The 24,936-nt window shown below is 37.7% G+C and overlaps 1 protein-coding gene across 3 annotated transcripts in view; it reads left to right on the top strand.

Moving 5' to 3' along the window:
- The window catches only part of csmd1a (CUB and Sushi multiple domains 1a), a 359,856-nt gene that overhangs the window by 200,505 nt on the left and 134,415 nt on the right, over positions 1–24,936 (top strand). For all 3 annotated transcript variants that reach the window (XM_053232461.1, XM_053232459.1, XM_053232460.1), the window contains exons 4-9: positions 6,841–7,035; positions 8,052–8,259; positions 16,632–16,744; positions 18,238–18,315; positions 21,607–21,688; positions 23,555–23,679. In XM_053232461.1, the coding sequence (XP_053088436.1) occupies positions 6,841–7,035; positions 8,052–8,259; positions 16,632–16,744; positions 18,238–18,315; positions 21,607–21,688; positions 23,555–23,679 (801 nt within the window). The remainder of the gene's footprint in view (positions 1–6,840; positions 7,036–8,051; positions 8,260–16,631; positions 16,745–18,237; positions 18,316–21,606; positions 21,689–23,554; positions 23,680–24,936) is intronic.

Here is a 24,936-nt window from a genome sequence, read left to right on the forward strand (position 1 = left end):
TTGTATTAAAACCTCTTGAGAATGGAGCCGCATTTTGCCTTTGTGTCTCCAACGTTGTATGCTTGGACTTTTAGGACTGTTGAATTCTTTTTTTCCCCCCAAATGAAGATTTCCATCCGTTGATCCTGATGTACAGTTAGGTGGGAGTTCACCTGGCACTGTTTTGTCCCCCCACAGTAGCACAGAAGGATCAGTATACTGTCTTAATTAAATGGCACTGAGGCACTGAGGTGGTGCTTCATACCAGCAGGACCAGAATGCAAGTTTTGACTTTAAAACGGTGATAATTGACTCAGCTAGATATGTTTTATGTAGCTAAGGCTTGAAATTGGGGAAAGAAAAAAAACAGGGCTTTCTATAAAATAAACCCTGATGTTTAACCTAACTTCACACAAAATTACTCGGAATTTTAATGTGTAAGAATAATTCTGTTGCATTTCATATTAATGAAAGTGGAAGAAAAGCTATGAACTCTAATCCCAACCCTTACCCTACCATTCATCAACTGTAATATTTCTGACAAACAGGCGCTGTGTTGACTCTTTTAGGCTATTCGGCTCTCTGCATCCTGAAAGCTTTGGTGTGGTGATATCTGGAGGTGACTAAAGTCCTCAGTGTGTGGGGAAAAACATGTCAATGACAGTTGTGTGTCCAGGCTGTGCAAAATACCTGATTGTGTTTGGTAATAAACTGCTTCTACTCATTGGACCATAGCAGTTGTTCCGCAGGGGTTAGAGATGCCTTGAATGCAAAATGCTACAGTGGAGTGTTATGAAGACACTCCAGGAGACCATTTTGAAATGTTCACACTTAATTTCACACCATGATATGTTGTAAAATGCTACTGTGCTAAAATGTACTTAAGTGATATGGGAGTAACATCAACCTGTGCTTGGGGAGAAACTTTATTTTTTTTTTTTTTCATTTTCAAAACCTGATGATGATATTAGGAAGTTATTATATATGTAAGGTACATCCAATGAAATGATTTAGTCTTTTAATCATCATGTTATCTGTCATTCTGCAGCACCGTACTACATCTCTTGTGTATTACTAACACATACATCATGCAAATTCTTGAATCTGATTGGTAAGAAGGTGTTGATTAATTTTCTATAGCATATACCGTAATCTCTGCTCAACCAGCCAATTTAACAACATCCAGAAGAGCATGCAACTGCTCAGACAGCCTTCCCACAGGAAATTGACTAGTGTTCTCTTTCAACTCCATGCATCTTCATTTAAAGCCTCATGCTCACCTTTAAATTTGTCATACTAGCTAAAATGGGAATTGATGGCCAGGACTATTATGCAGCTGCTGTGTGGCTATCTGTGAATCTTCAAAAAAGTGGCTGCAGTAATAAATCCAAAATGGCCTTTACTGTTGCCTGGGTTCAATAAGAGCAACACATTAGAAAAGGCAGTTTGAATGAAGGACACTTCTTTTCCTCACACAATTTTTGCACATCATCTTTTGCACCCAGGGAAGGTTATTGTGGACACAGCATTTGCAGAGGGATTGAGGAATTATACATTTGCATAATTGCACCGTTTCTTTAAACCATCATACAGCAAACAGATTAATTTGTATTTGCACTAGTGTTTCTTATAAGCCCTGGTCAGGAATTTCACTGTGTATTAATGTCTACTAGAAGTCTACTGTTTCTTTTAACATGGGCAGAACAGACACTGCCCATTTATTCGAAGGGAATGGCCTTGATTGATTTTTGCATTAATGTGTCTCTGGTTAAATATTGTTTGCAACAGGCATGACGTAGTGAGGTGTGGGGAAAGTAAACCGATCTCTTCACATGTCCCTCTGCAACTGTAAAAACGTGGCATAGACATTAATTTGCACCAGGAAGGATTGTATTGGTGAGACAGATTTACACGTTACTGCTGCCTGTGTGTCATGCTGATATTTATACACTTGTTTAACAGTAGGGAATAAGAGACAAAACAATGACTATAGTGTATCTTACTGTGGAATCTCCATGAGCATAGTGAATCATGTATTATTCGGTGTGCTCAGTATGTTTGACTCCATCCGGAGGCTGTCGTACATCAGTAGCCAGCAGCATTGGCATTTTCCTACCAATACTTTTGAAGAGGGATGCATTGATACCATTTATTTCAGACCAGAGTACAGTTACGTGCACAATACAGATACCAATACTGATACCGAAATGAGTATTAATCAGTCAGGGGTGTCATGGAGCATTTTACTTAGCTCTATTTGTGTTCATTGCTGCTGTATGCTGCTACATATGAACTCATTGTGCTGAGATTTATGTTCAAGATATTATGACATTTAATCAGTATCTTTAATAGAGACCATAAAGGCGACCAACCTAAGTGGCCAGCGTGCGTGGTCATTAAAAATTAGAGAAAGATGCTGTGAATTGTACCTTGACTCGTGAGTACAAGAAGCACACATTTCTCAGTGCTCACTCAATTGAACTGCTCTCACATGCAACAGTTTCTTTGCACGCTTACTTCACTGCTCCGCGCTCGCAAATACCTTTGTATGCACACAATTCACAGCACTTTGTGCTCATTTTTAATGACTTGCTGGGCTACCCTCACACTCTGTATTAAACATACAGTTTAAATGCTATAAGATGTCATATCAGGTTATTTGTATTGTAAGAAGATGCTGTAGTAGCTCCTCTTGATGTTTACACAGCCCCGTTTGCAGTCTGCTTTTCTTTGATAATTCTTTCATGAAATACATCCAGATTGTGGTCATTTGTGTTGTCTGTATATCGGAGCAAATGAATAGAGTACCAAAATAATATCTGAATACTGATACATAACTAGTTTTGAATTTTTACTCAGATGCCATTCTCCTCACCCTATGTCAATCCTCTGCAGTGATATGTTGGTCCACCTCATGATCACTGTGGCCTTATCCCTGTGAAAGGAAATTGGAGAAAAAAAGCTCAAGCAGCTGAATTGAGCCTGTGACAGCCTGTAACGACCCTATTGATCTCTTACTGTGTCAGGGAAATGAAGAGAGGGGGCAGTTAGGGTGTGAGGCATTAATCAGTGCTGGAGTTGCTATTCAAAAGAGCTACAGTTGGACTCCTGACAGCATTATTACCACAAAGAAGCTTTCCAAAAATTACTGACAGACACAGAGTGTCCTAAGTGGTCACTTGTCATGAAGATGGCATGAAAACTGAAATGGCTGTTTGAAGAAGCAGTAACTCAGAACTTAAATAAATAAAAATAATGAAAGTGTTTGTTATTGTGCAGCATTGGAAAACAATAACAATGCAAAATACAGTAAGCTTATATATACACTTACCAGTCCCTTTATTAGGAGCACCTGGGAGTCCTGTTCTTGGCTGACAGCATGTAACTGACAGCATGGACCTGATGTAATCTGCTGCTGTTGTAGCACATCCGCCTCATTGTTAGAAATATTGTGAGATATTTGTGAGAGATGCTTTTCTGCTTACCATGGTTGTAAAGAGTTGCTTATTTGAGTTCCCATACCTTTCCTGCCAGCTTCCTGGCTATTCTCATATGACCTCTCTCATCAACAAGGTGTTACACCTGCAGCGCTGCTGCTTACTGGGTGTTTTTTGTGTTTCGCCCCATTTTGTGTAAACTGTAAAGACTGTTGTGTGTGAAAATCCCTGGAGATCAGCAGTTTCTGAAATATTCTAACTAGCCCATCTGGCACCAACGACCATGCCACGGTCAAAGTCACTGAGATCATGTCTTTTTGACATCGTGAATAATTGCTTCTTGACAAGCCAAATGAAATGGGCACCTTTTGGAACATAACATTAAAAAAAATTGCAGTTTGCTGCTGCATTCAAATTCGATTAAATTGACCCTTCTTCCTTGCCACTGACTGTTAATCAGACAATAAATCAAATGTTTACCAAACTGTATGTTCCTTCCAAAGCTGGTGCAGCAGAAGACTCTGTCAATTGAGAGCATGATTAATGAACACGGCTCTTCCAGTCGCCCAAGATCTCAGGAGGGAGACATTTGCAAAATGAATTATTGCAGATTAAATCAATTGCAAGTCCTAAGTGTTTAAAATAGAGCTGTGGACAGACAAGATTTTCAGCCTTTTTTTTTTCTGGCACCTAAATTGACAACATTTCATTATGTCTTCTGCACAAATTTAAGTGTTAAGTGTTAGTGTTAAGGCTTAATGGCAATATCTGGCAATGATGTGAGGTCTATATTAATTTTCAGTATGTAAAATAGCATTAGTCAAAAGTGATATTTTGAGAAATGTGATATTTGGAGAATCAGCAGCGTATGTCTGTGAATCCAGAAAAATCAGCTTGCAGCAATTATGCTAATTGCCGAGGCCTGAAAATGTCAGTTGCCTCAGGGCTCCAAAACATTTTAAAATCTCTCCACTTCACGCCCGTGTTCTCTACATTGATTTCGCAGATAAATACATCTTAATACAGATGTATCATGCCTGGTAAAAATGCTATTGAGAGAGCTGCCTTTCAATGTGTATAAACCATTATACAGAGAACACAATGGAATTTATTGGTGCAGACTATGTGCTTCAAAGTTCAGTAGTTTGTCAATTTCAAACTGGAAGCTTAAATGAGAATTTTGGTGGATGTGTCATGAAACTAAATTCATTCATTCATTCATTGTCAGTAATTACTTTATCCTTTTCAGAGTGCTGTTGGATATGGAGCATATACCAGGAACACTGGAGGGGACACTAGTCCATCACAGGGCTTCATGCACACACACATTCACAAAGTGATATACACATCTATGGCCAATTTAGCATATCCAGTTCACCTACTGGCATGTTCTGTGGAGGTGGGGGGAAACCGGAGAACCTGGAGGAAACCCACACATCATGAAATTACATTTTTGCAGTAATGATCATACATCTGCACATCCAACACTGTGCCATGTTTTGACATAGTTTGACATAATTATTAAAGTGTACTTTTTCAGTTGCATAATGCATACCCTACTCAATCACCAATTGGCTAAAACTTTGACTCACATTTGAGTTGGCAAAGCAATCCCCGCATTGTAGCTTCCGTTAGCCAGACCAGTCCCCAAGGCTGATATGCCTTCAGGGGATCTCTGCCTTTGACACGGTTGTTTCCTCTTTGACAGGATCCAGCGACACTCTCTGACATGGCCCTTGGGAAAACTGTTCAAGGAAAGCACACTCCGAATCCAAAACACGCACTATACACAGCACATACTGACCTTATGTCTAGGATTTCATCTCATATTTTCTTTGAAAATTTGGTAGGAAGGTTGCAAGATTCTACTTTGTCAATGTACATCATGTTTGCAGAATATTAGTCAAGTCAGCACTGTGATCTTATTTGCCATAAAGACCAGTGGTGATTAGATGGGAAGGCTAAAAGCTAATTTCTGTCAACAGTTCAACAATGAAACTATTAGTGTTGAGCAGTGCATTGTAGGGCGTTTCACTCTGCGTAATCATCTGACACAACTGTCACTGATACAGTCTGGGGTAGAAGGAAATCAGCCACAGCCTCACTTCTTCATACTAGGGGTGTAACACAATGCTACTACTTCATACTCAAATGATAAAAAAAAATGCAGAATATAACTTTATTCAACTCCTAAACCAGATACCTAGTCAAAAATAAAAATGAGATCCTTTTAGCTCTGTAAAGAAAAACATATTCTTTTGTTTGCACAGAAATATGCTCTTAATTTGGAGCTAAACTCTGATGGGATGAATATATATATGTGTGTGTGTCTTCAATACACATCATGTGCTGGGGGCAGGGCTGCCAGGGTTGTAGTTTTTACACCACTTTGGGCTTGTCTTTTAGGAGTTTTATAATATGTATTTAGGGTTGAAATTGTGCCGAAACCCGCCAGCTTCGTATGAACCATTCAAGCTCTGCATTAAAGTCAAATCCAAGTAAAGATCCTAGTCCCAGTGCACACATCTAGTCTCAACATAAAGCTGGCAAGTTTTTTTTTTTTTTTTTTTTTTTTTTTTTTTTTTTGTTAATTAGCAAAGCATAACTGTAGTGCACCTTATATCTCTATGTGGTTAGATCACGTTATGTGTGCCAAATAATAGAATCATATTAGTTACATCCCTACTTCCTACCATTCTTTTTTTTTTTTCTTACCACCATTGGTGGTGCTGTTGCATTTATTCCCACAAAAACTCAAAATAATTCACTTTAAAAACATTTATTGCCATCAAATAATCTGATGTGGACACCAAAAAAGAAACTGTATGTTGATGTCTTTCTACCTTTGAAAGACAAAGGGGCTTCGCCCTGCTAGCCCATTTATTCCAGCCGTCCCTGATAAGCATGCATACATTTCATGTATAAATAGACCACATATAGAGAGGCTGCTAGAAATTCTGGAGTAGCACTCAAACTTTGTAGAGAAGCACTTTCTCTGCATTCTCTCTGCATTCTCACTCCCCATGTATATTCCATTTTTTTCAAAATTCAAAGGTCTTGTGCGAGTATCGCTGAAGTGTGTAGACTTGAGCTTGCAAGGAGTGCCTCACATACCAGGTGAGTTTGAGGTGCTTGAGAGTTGCTAAGAATACCGGAGCAGGCTCAGATGTGAAAACTTAAGAAAAATTCTCATGAAGCATAAAACCTCTAGAGTTTGGCTTGTCTGGCTCTGTGAAGATGAAACAAGACTCTGATCTGACCCAAAGAGGCTAGCAGTGAGTTAGTAGATGAAGAACAAACCGAAGACAGTGAATGGCGCGGCATATGCTCGTGTTCATCTGCCAGCGCCTTTAGGGAAGCGTCACCCAGTCAGAAACACTTACCCATGTCTATGTCTTTTTGTTTGCTCTGTTCCTTTTTCCAGTGCTGCCGAGTCACACTTGTGGAAATCCAGGACTGATACCAAGAGGAATCATTCATGGGACGAGGTATAATATCGGCGACAAAATCCGCTACACCTGCGTGATGGGATACGTCCTGGAAGGCCATGCTGTTCTCACGTGTATTGTGAGCCCTGGGAGTGGTGCATCATGGGACTTCCCAGCACCATTCTGTAGAGGTAAGAATTTTAAAGGAATAACATTAAAAAAGAAATAAGCTATAGGCTAAAGTTTTCAGAGCCCTTCTAAGAATTTCCTGTTTGGTCTGTACACTTAAAATGTTTTCACATTTGAGTTTTTTTGGACTTGGGCCGTATGCTCCTAGAGTTTGGTCCGTTTGGTGAAGTGTGAAAACTGTTTTAGAGCCCGTGAGCAGTCCAAAGAACTCATCCCTGGTCTCTGGACAAGGATACTTGAAAATGGTGGTTTGGGACTCAACTGCATCTGGCGTGTGTGTGTGTGTGTGGGAGGGAGTGAGAGAGAGATATCCACTCTTAGAACCACCCAAAAAGAGATGTAATCAATCCATGTTTGGGAGGAATCATTTTGGAAGAAAGCAGTCCTGTGATTACAAGCCCAGAACCGGTCCAAAAGTGCGGAAGCCTTTAGAGCAGCTTTGCCACAAAAGCTCCAGAAAGCCAGTCACACATTATGCAGACACATTCGTATCAATTACTGTAGCTTTATTGGTTTGATTAAATAAATTGTTTCAATTAATTAAATTAGTCGCATAAAATATATTACCTACAGTCTCAGTGCAAAGCAAAATATCTTAGCAAATATTTTGAAAATGGTTTTGAATCTTGAATATGCTCAAACTCATCAAATTAAATAATACATTTTAATTTATTTCTTATTAGAGATGTAAATGTTAGTGAACATAAGATTATTCAGCCTGTTAATGCTTTTATTTAAATTTTCTTATTCTACTGGCAAATAAGTTGCTTCCTTCTAGAAGTAAATTCTAAAAAAAAAAATGTCTAGAAATAAGTTTAGTAATCATATATTTGGTTTATTGTAATCTTATAATAGGAAATACTAGATAAATTCATCTATGTTCAAGATATTTACACTTGCTAAAATGTGTTTTGTTTTTTGCAGTGAAATGGCTATCATGAGCTTACCATCTGTTTAAAACTGAATCAAATGAATGTTTAGTTGTTTGACATTCTTTTTTTTAACTTGTTTTGATCAGCCGAAGGAGCATGTGGCGGCACGTTAAGAGGGACAACAGGAACAATATCCAGTCCTCACTTCCCCTCAGAATATGAGAATAGTGCAGACTGCACATGGAGTATTTTGGCTGAGCCCGGAGACACCATTGCATTGGTGTTCACAGACTTCCAGCTGGAGGACAGATATGACTTTCTGGAGATCAGCGGCACAGAAGCGCCATCAATATGGTGAGTAAACAGACCGTGACTTCCACCGGGAGCAGAACGGCTTTATCTGTCCTCATCTTTGGCACGTGGAATGCATTAAGAGGGACATGAGACCCTCGGATAATGGACCCAGATCGATCAATGAAAAATCGCCACCTCATTGGTGATGAAAGAAAACACAGGGGCTAATCCTATTCATTTAATAGCAGAGGTTCACTTGAGCGCACTCCTAGGAGGTTTCTTTTGGAGCTATTGTTCCTTTCTAGACTCTGTAAAGGAAATGAGTTGCCATCGCAATTGATCCCACTGATAGTTTTGAAAACACATTGACCAATTCCCTCTACTGTTCACATGAGTTATTTCTGTTGCCAAACAGATGCTTGGTCTTTTTAGATTTAGCACTATACACATCCTTCTTCTTTGAAGTTCCCTGGTTTCTTTTTCTATCCTGCTTCGATCTGCCTTTTAACCTTCACACTTCTTTTCTTTCCTCCTCTTGCCTAATGGCAGACCAATTTTGAGTGCCACCACAGTCAGAGAATTCTGTGAGGCGACTATGGCTGAACTCCATTAACTTCACGCTCGGTGAATAAACATGTCCTCGCTCATGATGGAGGGAGGCATTGAGGAGGCAGACTGGTTGGCTTGGCAAACTCAATGAAGTGCTGTCACAGTTAATTTTTTTGAAAATTTGTTCTCTCTCTCTCTCTTTTTTTTTTTTTTTTTTTTTTTGCTCTGCCACACTCAAACCCGGCATCACATATTCTTCCTGAAATAGCATTATTTCACTAGTTTGAAGATGAAATGAATTCTTTATCACTTTTTTCCCATTTGAGTTGCATATATGTGGAAATGAATCCATGCGGCTATTTGACAGATATAATTTCAGCACTGATATGGTCTGTTAAAGCAAACCGTTCTCTAAGAGGATCTGGAGCTCCTGCTTGCTTTGCTTAAGGTTTTAGCCATAGGACATAGGGGCAGGTGGAAGTGTCAAGATTGAGAATTCTACAGTGTCATTTAATAGCCTCTGAGAGAGTGTCATTGAAATGGTTGAATGTGGCTCGAATTAGATCTGCTCAAAGGCAGTGTCTGCAATGTGGCCTAAGCAAAAAAAAAAAAATCCAAGCTCCAGTGAGCACTGGTGTCAAATGAAAATCAGATTTGAGCAAAATCAATCTTGTGTCCTGCTGCCTCTCATGTTCTCAGCGTGAATGGCCCATCTGGAATGTGGCGCTACCCTCAGAAAAAAAAAATCCTTTGACTCCATCAAGCACTGCTGCAAAGCTACAGTTGCTCATTAAATGGAAATAAGTCAATATAGGACTTCATGACAGCATTTCTCCTGCGGTGTCAGATGCCAAAGATGATTTACTTTCAGTCTAATTAAATGTTTTGAGAGAGATCACCCTAAAGTGATATTTGCTAAATGACATTGTATGGGCGAAATATGTTAGCTGTGCCACAGTTACATTCTGTCCAAAACAAAGTTTGATTTTATGTCTGTGTGGTAAGAGCTTAAATAAACATTCAGTTCCAAAGTGCTATAGAAGGTCATGCTAGAAATTTTCAGCTTAGTGTTACATAATACCTGCAGTATCGGAAAAAAAGGGACTAAACTGTACCTTTTCTTGTCGCTTATCTTTTTGTTCCTTTGATATATACTTTTAACATAATTTAGGGAACATAATTGGACCTGCACTTTCTAGGTAAAAATTACATACTAAAAGTACAAATGGTGTATGCTTGAGGGTAACACCCAAAGGAATGGCACAGTTTAGTACCCTTTCTACTGTCAGTGTATGCGGCATTTAAAGTATCTAAGTTTTTTTTCGAGTTAGTGTAGACATGGCATGGAAGTATGAAATATAACTGTTTGAGTGTAACAGTCAAAGATCAGAGCACAGGAATGCAACATCAAAGAAGACAGAGCCATAATCAAAATGATAATGCAGGCACTTGTCAGAAAACTGGAAACTTTGCAAAAGGGAGCAAAAACAAATAGCCATAAATAACCAAACTAATCAATGACTGAACACGGAACAGGTGAACACAGTGGGGTAGTAAATAATTACAATGATGTTATACTATAAAGTCAAACAGTATTAAGTGTGAGTAATGATGTTCAGTATCAGCACCATAATCTTTATAATTACATGAGCAGTTCTACAGTGTCCAGGTGAGATTATCCACCGAAGAAAGGGTGCGAATTGGGCACAAACTGTTTTTAGGAAGTGCAGTCTTCAGGGAATCCATGTGGGATCATCCATAGCAGCAGTGGCACTGAGTCACTGCTGTGAATACATGCAGAAGCTCCAACACATCACTATATACAGGCATAGTTTTGAATCATGGACTGTTCCGTGTCCTCTTATGAGCTTCTTCCTAAAGAGCAGAATTGATTAGAGTTTCAAAAAAACGAGTCTCAACTATTTCTAAGTGCTGTGTCTGTAGAGCCAGAGTAAGGTTGCATCACCATATTCATCACTTATCCTCTGTGACGAGAAATGTATTGTCCAGAAAAAACTGCAACTGCATCACAAAAATCAACTGCAGTGAAATTGGTCACTCAACAGAGTGGGAGTACAATAGTATGATAGAAGAATTTAGTGATAATTTGTGATCCCCATGTTCTGTTCTGTTAAAATTTCCCTTACCTCTACTTCTCTGGAACAAATTCTTCCTTAAAAAAAAAAAAAGATTTATTAAGGCACAGGCCAGAAGGGGAACTTTTTAAAAAGCTGACAAAATAGACAGGGGCAATAATGATGAAAGTTGATATATGACTGACCCGTTATTGCTTTTCAAACATAAAAACCCTACCCACAGCACTATAGCTCTTGCGTTTTAAGCAGAAATCTATGCTGCAGTTCACTCGTGGGTGGACAAATGTGTAAAGTGATCTGTTTCACATTACAGTGCAAAATGTAGATATTTTTCCACATTTTCATCATTACATAGTCTTATTATTATAATTCATTGGCATTCATTTTGCAGACTTTTGTACTCCAAAGATGATTATATATAATGGAACATCCATTCAATCCAAAGTACCATTTATACCTCTTTTTGTGCCAACAGTAATGTTTCTGGTGTAAAATGGGTTTAAAATAGACTTTACTGACCACCACATGTTTGTCATTTCATTACCATTAGTATTTATTTTATTGCAGTCCATAAATTTACATAAATTTCTTCCCTATTTCTGTTTTTACTGCAGAATTATTGTTTTTTGTTAATTTATTCTTGCTCCCACAGATAAAAATGGAAAATCTCCAGTATTACCACTGTTCCCATTCCCCTGTAGCTCTAATCTGTATTATTATTTAGATCTGTATTATCACTCAGATTATTACTTCATATGCTAAACATCTTCATTTACTTTTCATTGCTTTGATAATGTTGAACTGTTGAACCCGTCAGTGTAGCCGTCCCCAAGTTAAAGTCTTGGCAGACTGCTAGAAATTCAGTTGTTCACAATGGAATGGGAATCTGGTGGATTGACAGCTGCCATTACACGCTAAATTCAGCATGTAGTGGGTCTCACTTTTTGATATACTGTATAGAATGATGATAAAGTCCTTCATCAACTTTGCAAGCGAAGTCCTTCTCAGATGAATTTAGTGTATGTTTTGTTAAGCTTGTCAGAAAGGTTCACAGGGTGTCTAGTTGATCTTAGAGGTGTGCATCAGGACAGTAAAAATTGCACAGGCGGGGTGTTTTGCAGGGGAGTAGTCAGATAGGAATCTCATGGAAGGAACAAATACCATATTCAATTACAGGAATGTACAGCGTTCATTCATTCATTCATCCTTAGTAACTGCATGGTCAGGGTCACGGCGGCTCAAATTAGGCTACAAGTTTGTTTATATTTTGGGAAGTAGGGCCAAATAAATTCATTAGAATATACTGCAGACGGGTGCACGCAAAATAATAACTGCATGTGAAGCATTTTAAAAGAGATATTTGAGACTAATTATCAACTTCTGAACCAGCTGTGGTTTGTTTTAAAACCAGATACAGATACTTGAAGCAGAGTTTTGCATGTTCTCTCCATTTCCACATTTCTTCTGCTCTTCTCTGGTTTTCTCCCACCTCCCAAAAACATGCCAGTAGATGGATTGGATACTCTAAATTGCCCCAGGTGTGAATAAGTGTGCAAATGTGTGTGGGCATAGTGCTATGCAATGGATTTTCATCCCATCCAGGGTGCATTTACTGCCTCATGCCCAATGTTCCTTTAATAGGCCCCAGAGCCACCGTGACCCTGATGATGATAAGGCAGTTACTGAAGAATGAATAACATCATTTCTACTTCATAACATTAGATGGATTATAGGAGAGATGCAAACTCTATACATATACTGTGATTATGCTCAAAACACTACACCCAATGTCTAAGGTAAACTGATATGTAGACATTGCTTTCAACACTAACTGCCAGCATCCGGTAAAGTACAGATGAGCTTGAATGTTGCAGCAGCCTCAAAATAAAATGAAGACTTTCCCCTCTTTGCAGACTTCACTGCTTTTTAGTTATTTATCAAAGTTCTTACTTAAGGCTTTACTCAAATTTACTATGTGTATCAGAGATGCATCTGGTGTCATCTGAGCATTTGTTGTAAGAAATTAAAAGGTGCTGGGAAATAGCTGGGCTGCAGTACCTAAACAATCATACTGTTTCCACTAATGGCACTGTTTGGATCAAGACCATGTAATTTGGCAAAGCATGCTATGTGTACCAAACAGCGCTTGTTTTCGGAAAGCTTCTGATTGCCTAAAAATAACAGATGAATAAGGAAGCATGGTATTGAATTCTGTAACAAAACATGTATTGCAGTAGAAAATAGATTACACCTAAGATGAATTTGATTGAAAATGATTGCCACAAGATCTTTCTTAAATCTTCTTGAGCAAAGAGAGTTGGAATAAAATAAGGGTCATTATTTTATCTCTGGTTATGGACACAAACAGACTTTTTAAAATTCCAATTAAATTAGAGTGCATTTACAGTTTTTGGCAAGTTATCTTAAAAATGTGTTTTTTAAAACTTTTTTTTTCTACCTCTTCTCACACCGTCCTCCAGTGTTACTCTCCTCATAGCGTGCCTCTCTTAGAAGCAAACTCTTCTTGCTCTCTTTCATTCACTGCTTGTTCAGCACTGACTGCCCCTTTACGCTCCACTGATCTTCACTTTCCTGAAAAGAAATCGAGGGGCCTTGAACAGCACCCTATGTTAATTGCAAGTCACAGCAGCTTAATGCCAGACTTTTGTGCACTTTCTCTCTCTCTCTCTCTCTCTCTCTCTCTCTCTCACTTGCTCCCCCTCTCCCATCTTACCAGTAGATGATCTCCTTACATGAGGGAGCAGAAACAGGTAGAACAGTAAATGATAACTGAATAATCTGACTGGACCTCAAAACTGGAACAAATTACTTATAGGATGGGGGATAATAGTTGGCCCTGGTCCATTTTCATTAGAATTTCAGCTGAGCAGTGTCAAATAAAAGGCTTTTGTAATACATACAGAATCCTGAGATGCCTATGGGTATTGTAGTAATATGTGAGTGTAGTAGTTACTGGTGGGCAGTGGTGGCTCAGTGGTTAAGGTTGCTGATCAGAAGGTCAGGGGTTCAAGCGCCAAGCTGCCACTTGTCGGCCCTAAAGCAAGGGCCTTAACCCTGTCTGCTCTAGGGGTGCTGTATCATGCGCTCTGACCCCATGCTACATGTCTCCAGTTTTGAACTCAAGTCTAGTTTCCAGACGTTTTCTGTATTGACTTGGACTTGTTTTGGGTATTCTATTGACTTGGACTTGTCTTGAGTCTTCTAGAAAACATCACTGGCACAATGCACAGATGAAGCTACCTAGTTGAAGTAAAGACTTGTCCTGGAAAATGATTTTATGGTTTTCAGTCTCAGTCTTGACTCACTCTTGCTTTTTTCAGACTTGATTTGACATGGCCTTGACATTCTTAAGATTCAGTCTTGACGCAATCTCGACTAGTCCTGGTCTGAGGCTTGACAATGGCGGTCTTGACTACAGCCCTAGTTATACGACCTTGGCATTTCCCATTATTTCCCAAACATGCTTCTGAACATGCGGTATGTGAATACACAGGTTGAAACTCTACCTTGGTCAACTCCAATGTTATTCCAGTGTTTCTGTGCCATATATATAGTATATCAGTTTTTTCAGTAGTTGGTTTCTTCAAATGTTATCATGAAATGCAGTGGCCAGATTGTAATGATTGTGTTACAGAGGTGGGTCCTAAGGAGAGTTGCTACTTTTTTTTTTTTTTGCATTAGATCACCAGTGACTTGCAGCATTTTTTTGTGTACAAAAGATTTAGCATTTGAAACACGGGGGTAAAAAAGGGTTTCACCAGTTGATTGGCACCTAAAGCCATAAATCTAACTGCCACAAAAAACATTTCGTTTAAGGATTGACGAGTTAAGCATCAACCAAGCCAGTTTCCAGCTCTAAAAAAAAAAAAAAGACGCCCCAGTGTCTCATAGTCTTGCTGTCATTGTCTCATGCAGTGTGCAGAGCCCTTGCCATGAACTGCAGATAAAGGCATGGAGAGAGCTCACATCACATAGCACAAAGTTTACACACCTTAAGCTCCACCAGAGGAGAACTTTTAATAGGCACCCTGCTATAAGTGAAGAAAAGAAATAAAAAGAAAAGAAAAAGAACTATTGCTAGAAGATGATGCATCTGGAAAAGATCAAAGAGGTGTTGCAACCACATTGTCCCCTGTGTTTAAGAAAACAAGATGTACCCATTTCCCCTTGTGAGAAAAGTCAGATTTTAAATTTATATTTTGTAAGCAGTTTCAGTCACACTACTTACTGGTGGTGTTCACAGGGCTAAATGACATCTCATGTCCCTTTTGACTACTGAAATAAGCCTAGAGTATATAAACATTTATGAAGGCTTATTCCAACAGGAATAAGTTGTCATAAATACTCTTTGTCAAAGTTCATGTCAAGTTGGCTTATTATCAGTAAAATATTCAGAAATATCAGCACTACAGTGAGCTACAAAGTCAGTCTAGAAAGTGACCTTATGAACACACCAAGTCTTGCATCAACTTACATCAACCCCATTTTCATGCCAAATCAATAGAACATATAACAAGCGAGATACAGTATGTTTTCTAGATTTTACATGAATGAAGCTGGCTTCAGCCATTATCCCCACTCTGAACCCAAACCCTTTGTGAATCTTCATGAAAGCTGGCTTATAATTTCTTATTAATTTGTATGAGTTGAGTTAAGCAAATGTGAGTTAAGGCACATGTTCTAGTGTCACGGTCTGTGGAATTACTATTATTTATTTATTTATTTATTTATTTATTTAATAAAGAGTACTATACTTTCTTCTGTAGTCTACTCTACTCTATCATAGTAATAGTATAATATTGAAAAAGTATAGTATAGTAATACCTGAATACTATAGTAATAGTATAATATAGTACAGTAAACCTGATTGCTATAGTAATAGTATAGCAATAGCTGCTTATTATAGTAGTAGTATAATATAGTATCGTGCACCCTGATATCTATAGTAATAGTGTAATATAGTACAGTAAACCTGATTGCTATAGTAATAGTACAGTAAAGCATAGTGAGCTCTGATTATTATAGTAACAGTGTAATATAGTCCAGTAAACCTGATTGTTATAGTTATAGTATAGTAAAGCATAGTCAGCTCTGTTATGGTAATAATATAGTAAACCCGATTGTTATAGTGATAGTATATTATATAGATATGGATATGGATATATAGTCTATATATTGTAGCCTATGCAAGTGTAGTATAGTGACTCCTGATTATTAAAGTGGAGTATAGTATACTAAGCCATGATTATTATAGTAATAGTATAATTATAAGCCCTGATTGTTAGTGTTAGTATAATATAGAAAAAGTATAGTATACTAAGCCATGATTAGTATAGCGTAGTATGCCCTGATTATTATATAAAAAGTATTGAATATTACAGTAAACCCTGATTAAAGTATCAGTATAGTATACTGTAGTAAGCAGTGATTATTATGCTTTCAGCATATTCTAGTGATTTGCTGTGAGAGTGTAAACACACTTTTCACTAGTTGTTGCCTTTAGTGAATGCCATCAGTCAAGTTGTCATAAAATGACAAAAGTCAAATTAAGAATGCATGCTCTGGCCTCAGTTCAAAAAATATAGCCCCACTTTACTGTTTATCATAGCCTTAATGGCCTTTTTGGAAAACACATCCACATGCTGCCCTTTTCCAGTCTCGATTTACAGCAAGCGTGTATAATTTTACAGCACAAATTGCCTTTTCAAGCGTTTGATTTCTATTGCCGATTTTGCTCATTAGATTCTGCTATTTTTCCCACTCCAGGCTCACTGGCATGAATCTGCCATCACCCGTCATCAGCAGCAAGAACTGGCTGCGGCTGCACTTCACGTCTGACAGCAACCATCGGCGGAAAGGATTTAGTGCCCAGTACCAAGGTAAGTGTGGTGAGGAGAGGCCCTCCCGAGGCTGGTACATGTGGAGCACTTGGCAGTGAGCAACTGCATACCGCCTGGTGTGCTGTACTTGTAACGCAGCTAAATAAGATACCATGTTGAGTGTAGAGACACAGAGCTTCAGTAAGCTGATCTGCCAAAGCTCGAATCACATCTGATTTTTAAAACAGGAAACAAATTGAGAAAGCAATAGAGAAATTTACATCTTTCATATGAATAATGCAAACCGAGACATTTTTATATTGTTTTCATGAAATGGGCTGATGATCCAGGAGGCAATTTGCATAATGAGCAGGTGATGTGGTGTGTCCTGGGCAGAGCTTGGGATTTGTGGACTGGGAATATAAAGTTGTTCATGGACCCTAAGCATCTGTGATGTTTTCTTTTTATGCGATAGGATTTTTATAGTTTAAAATTGGTGCATGTTTAATAGTGTATAATAGTGTATAATAGTGTGTGTGTATATATATATATATATATATATATATATATATATCTCACTAGCAGCATTATTTTAAAAGAACCCGCTGGTTTCTTATTATTCCACATTTTAATTTCATTAAAGCCCACAGATGTCATTCAGTGATGTCATACAGTGAGAAAATTACTGTATTACTGAAAAATGATTTTATGAAATGGCTCATAGTTGGCTTCCGCCCAACAAAATTACAAGCCTATAACTCCTCAGTGGCCTTGAAGCCCAAATTAGTTTGATAAACACAGATAGCAATTCCATAACATTTCCTGCCAAATTTGCTTTATGTCTATGATATCAAGGGTATGTTACTCATTCAGGTGAAATTCATGTCACATGCCTTGCTCTCATTATCCATGACACACTTTAGATCCAAATTTCCTCTGGTATTTTTATTGGAAAGAATAGCCAAAACATTAAATCTCTCTTACGATTTTAGTATACATAATGATAGTATAGTATATATGTATAAATAATGAAAATATCATGGTGCATGGATTCATGCCACCATGATGCATTGATTAATGTGAATAAGAGAGAGGTACATTAGGGGTGTCTTTAAAGCATAATAGAAGTTGTTAAAGTACGTTATTAAATTATTTCATCTACCGATACAAGGGGCTAAAGACTAAAGAATACATTTTAATATTTAAATAGCTGTTTATATATAAAGAGTTATTTACTTCTTAGCTCAGAGTGAAATGTTTGACAATGAACAATTAACAACAATTAAAATTAAGAACAATTAAAAAATGTATGTTTCATGTTACGGACATTATGGGCTAGTCAGGGCTCAAAAACATAAACATAAGAGCTGGCTGGTGTTGATGGGACATTCAGAACATGAGGGTTAAAAAAGCACTTCAAATCAGTTTACTAATAAAGACAAGTTCACCTGAAGCTACCGAGTCACCATGCTACATGAAGCAGTTTGCTCCTAGCATAAAAGAATTAATTTTTTTTATCTGCACATTTCATCTTTGTCCTCTTCTCTCTACAGTGAAAAAGGCCATCGAGCTGAAGTCCAGAGGGGTGAAAATGCTTCCGAATAAGGACACAAGCCACAAAAATGCAGTCTGTAAGGACACTTTTAATCCACTCTGACCTTTGAGAGTTCAATAATGAAGACTTCATAAGTAAATTTTTCATTAACAAAACCACAGAGCTAAAGTGGAACGAAAGTAGTTGTGAATTTCAGAAATCTGTCAGTTTGGTTTAATGCATTCATCCAAATGAGTTCAAAGCGGGGAAAATGCACAGCACATTTGAAGCTGAAGTATGTTCCTCATAAGACAGGAAATATACACACAGTTTAATACACAGTCAGAGGCAAATATAAATATAAAGCAGTTAGACCTCAGCATCTTGATAGCTTGTTTGCCTTATTTCAATTTAGTCTAGCCAAATTTATCCAATGAACATCTGACAAAATCTCAAATCCGTAATTACCAGATTACACATCAAACTATCCTGTATCAATAATATTTGTGATTCTCTGCTTCATTTAGCAGGTTCTGTAGCAATGAAGTAGCCAACAAGGCTCCTGACTGCAACAAACTTGCTACTTTGCTTTATCTGTAGAATACATATACATGCAAACAAGTCTGTGGAGTTTTCCCTAGCACATAATGTAAAATCCTGTAAAACAGAATACAATATGTCTCACAGGGTGTGCATATGGTAAGCATTATAAATCTTCTGCATACAGCCATGAGCTTGGATGACTGCTAAGGGAATGAGTATACATACCACATATGTGATAATTATTCAATATGTGAAATTCCCAGAGGCCAGTATAGGATAGAAGAGATATATAGACACCTGTGTTGAACACAGAGAACAACTTTTCAAGTGTATAAAAGCAATCAGAGGTTAAGACCACATCAAACAGAAGGGTGTGAATGTTGATGAAAAAGGTTTTAGTCTATAAGTGACTGTTCACACACTACTTGCAAATCCTCTGGCCTTCTGTTAGAATCACAGTACAGACAGACAGAAGTTCAGCCAGGGAGTCATGGACTTGATTTATGTCTGACTTAATTTACAGTTTAAATAACTGAACTTGTAGAGGTGCACTATCTGTATCTGTACATACATACTTTTTTTAAAAAATATTAACCATACCCCTATGCCCCTAGAAATCAGTGGGAAAAGCCCAGAGGCACTAATGTCAGCACTGTCAGGAAGTTTTGCGAATTCGATCACTCGAGTTAATAACTGGTCTCAACTAGAAAACTTTTTTTTGTCCTGCTTATGCTGGCATTATTTTTGTTTGTACCTCCCTACGACATTAGTTAGTTCTATTTCCCAAAATATAAACAAACTAATAGCCTAAATTAACCATCTTGACCCTGACCAGGTATTTACTAGGGATGAATGAATGAACCTTGTAAATGCATTGTGCAGCGACTCACATTAATGAATGTGGTCTTTCTTTCTCCTTCAAGGTTCTTATCTGACTTCTCGCTCGCTCCCATTAACTTCATATCTGTCTGCTCATGAATGCCCATGAAAAACAAACAAAAAAAAAAAACAGCATTCCACAGGATCCCAGTTCGATGCACAGCTCTAGTCTCAACCAGATGTCTGGCAAGCTTTTTGGGGAGAAAAAAATGAATAGTGCACCTTCTATTCGTATGAGTATTCCATTTCAAATAATATTTTCATATTCAATTATGAACTTGAATTCGCTTATTGGTGACTTGAGATTTGACATGCACTTGAGGTTGTGATACTCAGACTTTGACCAGGACACTGCTATAACCCCAGGAACTCGATCAGTGGTGCTGACTCAGACTTGACTAGATGAATAGGACTGTGCATGAAAGTGAATGAGCTTATATTTGACTTGGAAGCTGTGGGTGTAAGCTGAGGGTTAGTCAACTGATAATAACACTGACCCTGGCACTGAGCAGGTAATATAATTCTGCTAATTAACTGTGTAACATATATTAAAGATATATGCTTAGTTATAGTGTCTCTTGACATTGTATCCCTGGGCTATCAACCAATTTACTTCAAAATTGGTCAAGCATTTAGTATATACTGATGACTCCAGGTCAGGCCAGAATGATGAAGCGTCTCTTGTTATAGCACCCAAAAAAAGAATTGTCTGCTCTTCCATGAAATGATATTTAATTGAAATTATCATATGAAATGTTTTAGATTTAAAAGGTGGTGCTTTAAGAATACTTTATAAAAAAGAGGCTGTGGTATTTAATTCCAAACGCTGTAGAAGGGGAGAGAGAAGAGAGACAGAGAAGGAGACTAGGGCTGTTTCTGTGCTCTATGCCTGAAGCAGAATCCGAGAGATGACCTAATGTGATTTTGGCCACTAAATGAACCTGGACAATGCCACAGAGTGATGTAGTGTCTGAGGTGTGAACACAAACATGCTCAGGCTCAGGAGAGCTGGAGAATGTGACGGACGTGTGCTATGACCTTTTCTTTTTTCTTTTTTTTTTTTTTTTTTTTTACATTTTTTTTTGCATTTTTTTTTTTTTTTTTTACATTTTTTAAAAATTATTTCTCTCTAACTCTCTCTGTTTCTCTCCCTCCCGCATTCATTTTTGCACACAAGCCCCTGCTCCACCCCATCTCGCACCCCCTCCCCCCTCCTCCCTATCTCTTTTTTACGGAAATAGCCTTTGAGCCTCTGATCACTCAATCCCCTGTCACCACAGAAAGAACAGGCGTTTCATCTGTGAATGCAATCCACCAAAGCACACTGAGACACCTTCTTTCAGCCTAAAGGAGCCACTTTAATATTGCAGACTGGCCAGTTTGTTGTTTTTATTTTATTTATTTTTATTTTTTTGCTCTACTATAAACTACTTGGAAATGTTGTTGTTGTTGTTTCGTTCCTCGTAATCTTATGCTCCCAGCTCTATGCAAAAGTCCCCATTCTACCACTCTAACAGGTGGTGTGACATTTTAGCATTTCCCAGATGAAATATTTAATTTAAGAACAAACCGAATGGAAATCAGGAGCGAGTGCAGTCGGGCTCACACTACAACATTTTTTTAGAGGTTGATTTTATAGCCCAATAGAGTGAAATTTAGCTTTGATTAAAACTAATGGCCCTGATCTTGTTATAACATGAAGAAATGATTTAGTGTGATTATTATTATTTTTTTTTTAAAACCTTGAACATGCCGTAGATCATTAATACACTATTTTTCTTGACCCTGGTAAACATATTAAGCTGCTCTATCAACATTTTTTAAGTGCTCTGACTGTAAGGTCTTATTTTCAGAATTCAAATTCATACAACATTATATTGCCTTGCTAAACTGTATGAGCTGATTTTTTTTTGTCATATGTTTTTCTCTTTATGTGTAACATTTCCTTTCTCTTTGTTTCACGCAGTAAGCCAAGGAGGATTGACTGCAGACATCTGTCCAGATCCAGGGATTCCAGAGAACGGGAAACGAATTGGCTCCAGCTTCCAGTGGGTGCTCCCTCTGCTCCTCTTATCTGCTGCACTTGTCCTGTGTAATGGGAGTTTCATGGCACGGTTGTAATTAGAGGCAGCCCTGCTGTTTGACATTATGTAGTTTGATCCTCCATTGTCACTGCTAAGGACATAAAAGTCAAAGCTGCTCAATAGGTCTCAAGCTCCACTGAGAGATGATCCCTTTGTGGAGCTCAGGTCCTATCACTGCTACTCAAGTCACAGCAGGGCCCAGCAGTCCTCAATTGGGAACCATTTTCATCCCATTAGTTAGGGGAAAAAATGGTTACTGTGCAAAAGTCTTAGGCTCATGCATATAAATGCTGTAAAGCAAAGATGCCACCAAAAATAATTAAATTAAACACTTCTGCATAAAAATAAACTATAAAAAGTAGCAAATAGTAACAAACTAAGACTAACAATGTCAATATTTGGTGTGACAATCCTTTGCTTTTTAAAAATGCACCAGCGGTCTCGGGTACAATTAGTGCAGTTTTATAAGGAAATTAGCTGGTAAGTTTCACTGGGGATCTTGGAGAAGCTGCCGCAGTTCTTCTGGAGTCTCTGACTGTCGCTCTTGTGTCTGTTTTTGCAGGGAAAATCTGACAGGCCTCATCATATTTTTTTGTCTAAAAAGTGGTGTATTATGTAATATGTTCCTTTCTTTTCTGACCTACAAACATTTTTCTACAACATTAAATTTTTTGTTGGAAAAGTAATGTTTTGAAATCTAAAATTTCAAAAGTTTTTATACTGACTCATTAATGCAGAAGTCATAAAATAATCATCTATAGAAAAATTGTATTAAAAATGAATGTGCCTAAGACTTTTGCATGGTACTGTATTCTCTAAAAATAGAAAGTTAACAGTCTTGAAAAGAACTCACTCTGTAGCTGCCTGTCATTTTATGGTTTGGGGGGTTTGCTTTGTACAACGTACACTGACACTTCAGGACAAATTTTGGTTCCAAGGTTTGAATTCTGTATCAATTCTATATGAAATGGCCTATTTACTGCTTTAATAAATGCTGTAAATGGCTGTAATTTTTTTAATATTGCTAAATATTACTTCAACTATATTTGAAACAACCCCTCAAGCCTTTTTGAGACGAAATGAAGGGTTGGAAATTAACACATTAAGACTCGGCTGTGTTCTATTTCACCCCTCCTAACCACTAGGAATGGTGAGAATTAGAGAGAAAGCGCATGATCATGCCTACGAAGCAGCAGTACAGCCAGCGGCACGGCTCTAAATGCTAACTAGATAAAACCGACTCGAAGCTAACAGAAGGCACTGAGCTCTGTAATGTATAAAAATGCACTCACCAAGGTAGAAGAGGATGAGAGGCTATACTCCCAAGCTTTGGAGGACAGGATACCTGTAGCTACATGGTGGTCAGACAAGAAAGAGAAAGATGGCTGTACGACAGTATGATTTATTGCAAATAGTCATCATACGTCTCTACATGACTTTTTTTCATGTAACGTCATGTTAGATCAAGTATCAAGTGAGTAAAATATGATATTAATTTTTGGTAAATGGTGAAATAAAAAAACAGCTCTCAATAGCTGACTCAAGCTTGGGATTTTTTTGGATGCTATTGTAATGAAACTGGCTGTACTATTGAGATAAAAAAAAATATCGAGAGAACAAGTGAGGTAGGTTTATTGACTGGAAAGTGAAGGTCCAGCTGCTGATACAAGTACTTTGTGAATTGAATTGCTTACACCTATTTATATGACTGACAAGAGAGAAACTACAGTGCTTTGTGTAGCAGGTCGCTTTCTGACGGTCATCATTTTTTGTTTTGTTTGCTTTTTTTTTTCTTTTTTTCCACTTTGTTTCTCTCCAAACCCACTCTAGTGTTGGAGCCAGCATCCAGTTCTCTTGTGATGACAGCTATGTGCTGCAGGGATCAAAGAGCATCACTTGCCAAAGAGTGACGGAGACCCTGGCCGCCTGGAGTGACCACAGGCCAATCTGTCGAAGTAAGTGTGAATGCGGCCCTGAGCAGACACTTTCTGTAAAGATGCTGTCAGATCCTGTTAAGTGAGATGTGCAGTGCATACCAATGGGGAGGAAGACTGTACAATCCAGTGTTTTAGCTCTGGAAGCTTTTGACATCAGAGAGGTACATACTCTATCACCTAGCTATAAAACAGCTAAACATCACTTATGTGTTACACAAGTGATGTGACACTTTAACTCTAATGTGCAGTTCATGAAGGCAGGACACAAGTGTGTAAACTCAGCATGGTACTTATTATGGCAATCCAAAATAATAATCATAATCAATGTCCAAAGCTTGGGTCAAAAAACAGGAAGGCAACATCAAAAGAGGGGAATCCATAATCCAGAGTGAAAACAAGCAAGACTTGGAAAACCAGAATAAACAAGGCTTAGTAATGCACAACTATTCTCGACAAATGTTTGTGGTGAGACAAAGGAACAAAAGGTAGAAATAGACAAACTAATTGAAGTGAAACACAGAACAGCTGAACACATCAGGATAATTAACCAATAATAAGATTGACATGTTCAAAATGTAAACAAAAACACAGGAAGGACTAAACAAGCGAAAGCAGCTCTCATGCTCACACTCCGAGATGGGAAATTGGCGACAATTATTCTGTTCATAATGTAATATCTAGCTGTGTAATGTTTTTGTTTGTTTGTGCATGAATCATTATTTTAAATAAATTTAGAAATAAATTTAGAAATAAATTATCAGGGAATTTACCAGTGAGAGTAGTTACCAAGTAGTAGATATGAAAATACTACTAATTAAATATTATGTGTGTGTGACTACACAGCTAAACTCCATGTGTTTACTTAATGAAATAATTACATAAAATGCTTTTTGCAATACCATGATGATTCATTTTCAACTTAGAAGCAACTTAAACTTAACAAATAAAAATTTAAGTTGAAAATTGAATAGTTTGAGATACACTTAGTTTCAATGGAATTTGGACATAATTCCTGATAACCAGACCTAAGGTTAGAAGGTCTAACCTTAACTAGTTCCTATCAACTTCTGCTTCATTTTTAAACTGAAGCATTCTCGAAAGCTTTTACAAAACAAAAGTTTATTTTGCTTTGTATGTATATATGTGTGTGTGTGTGTGTGTGTATATATATATATATATATATATATATATATATATATATATATATGGATAGATAGATATGTAGATTTTCAGACAAGAATTCATTCTTTGTTTTTCTGTATTTTCAAGGCATCT

This window comes from Pangasianodon hypophthalmus, chromosome 3 (assembly GCF_027358585.1).
Source record: "Pangasianodon hypophthalmus isolate fPanHyp1 chromosome 3, fPanHyp1.pri, whole genome shotgun sequence".
Classification (NCBI taxonomy): Eukaryota; Metazoa; Chordata; class Actinopteri; order Siluriformes; family Pangasiidae; genus Pangasianodon; species Pangasianodon hypophthalmus.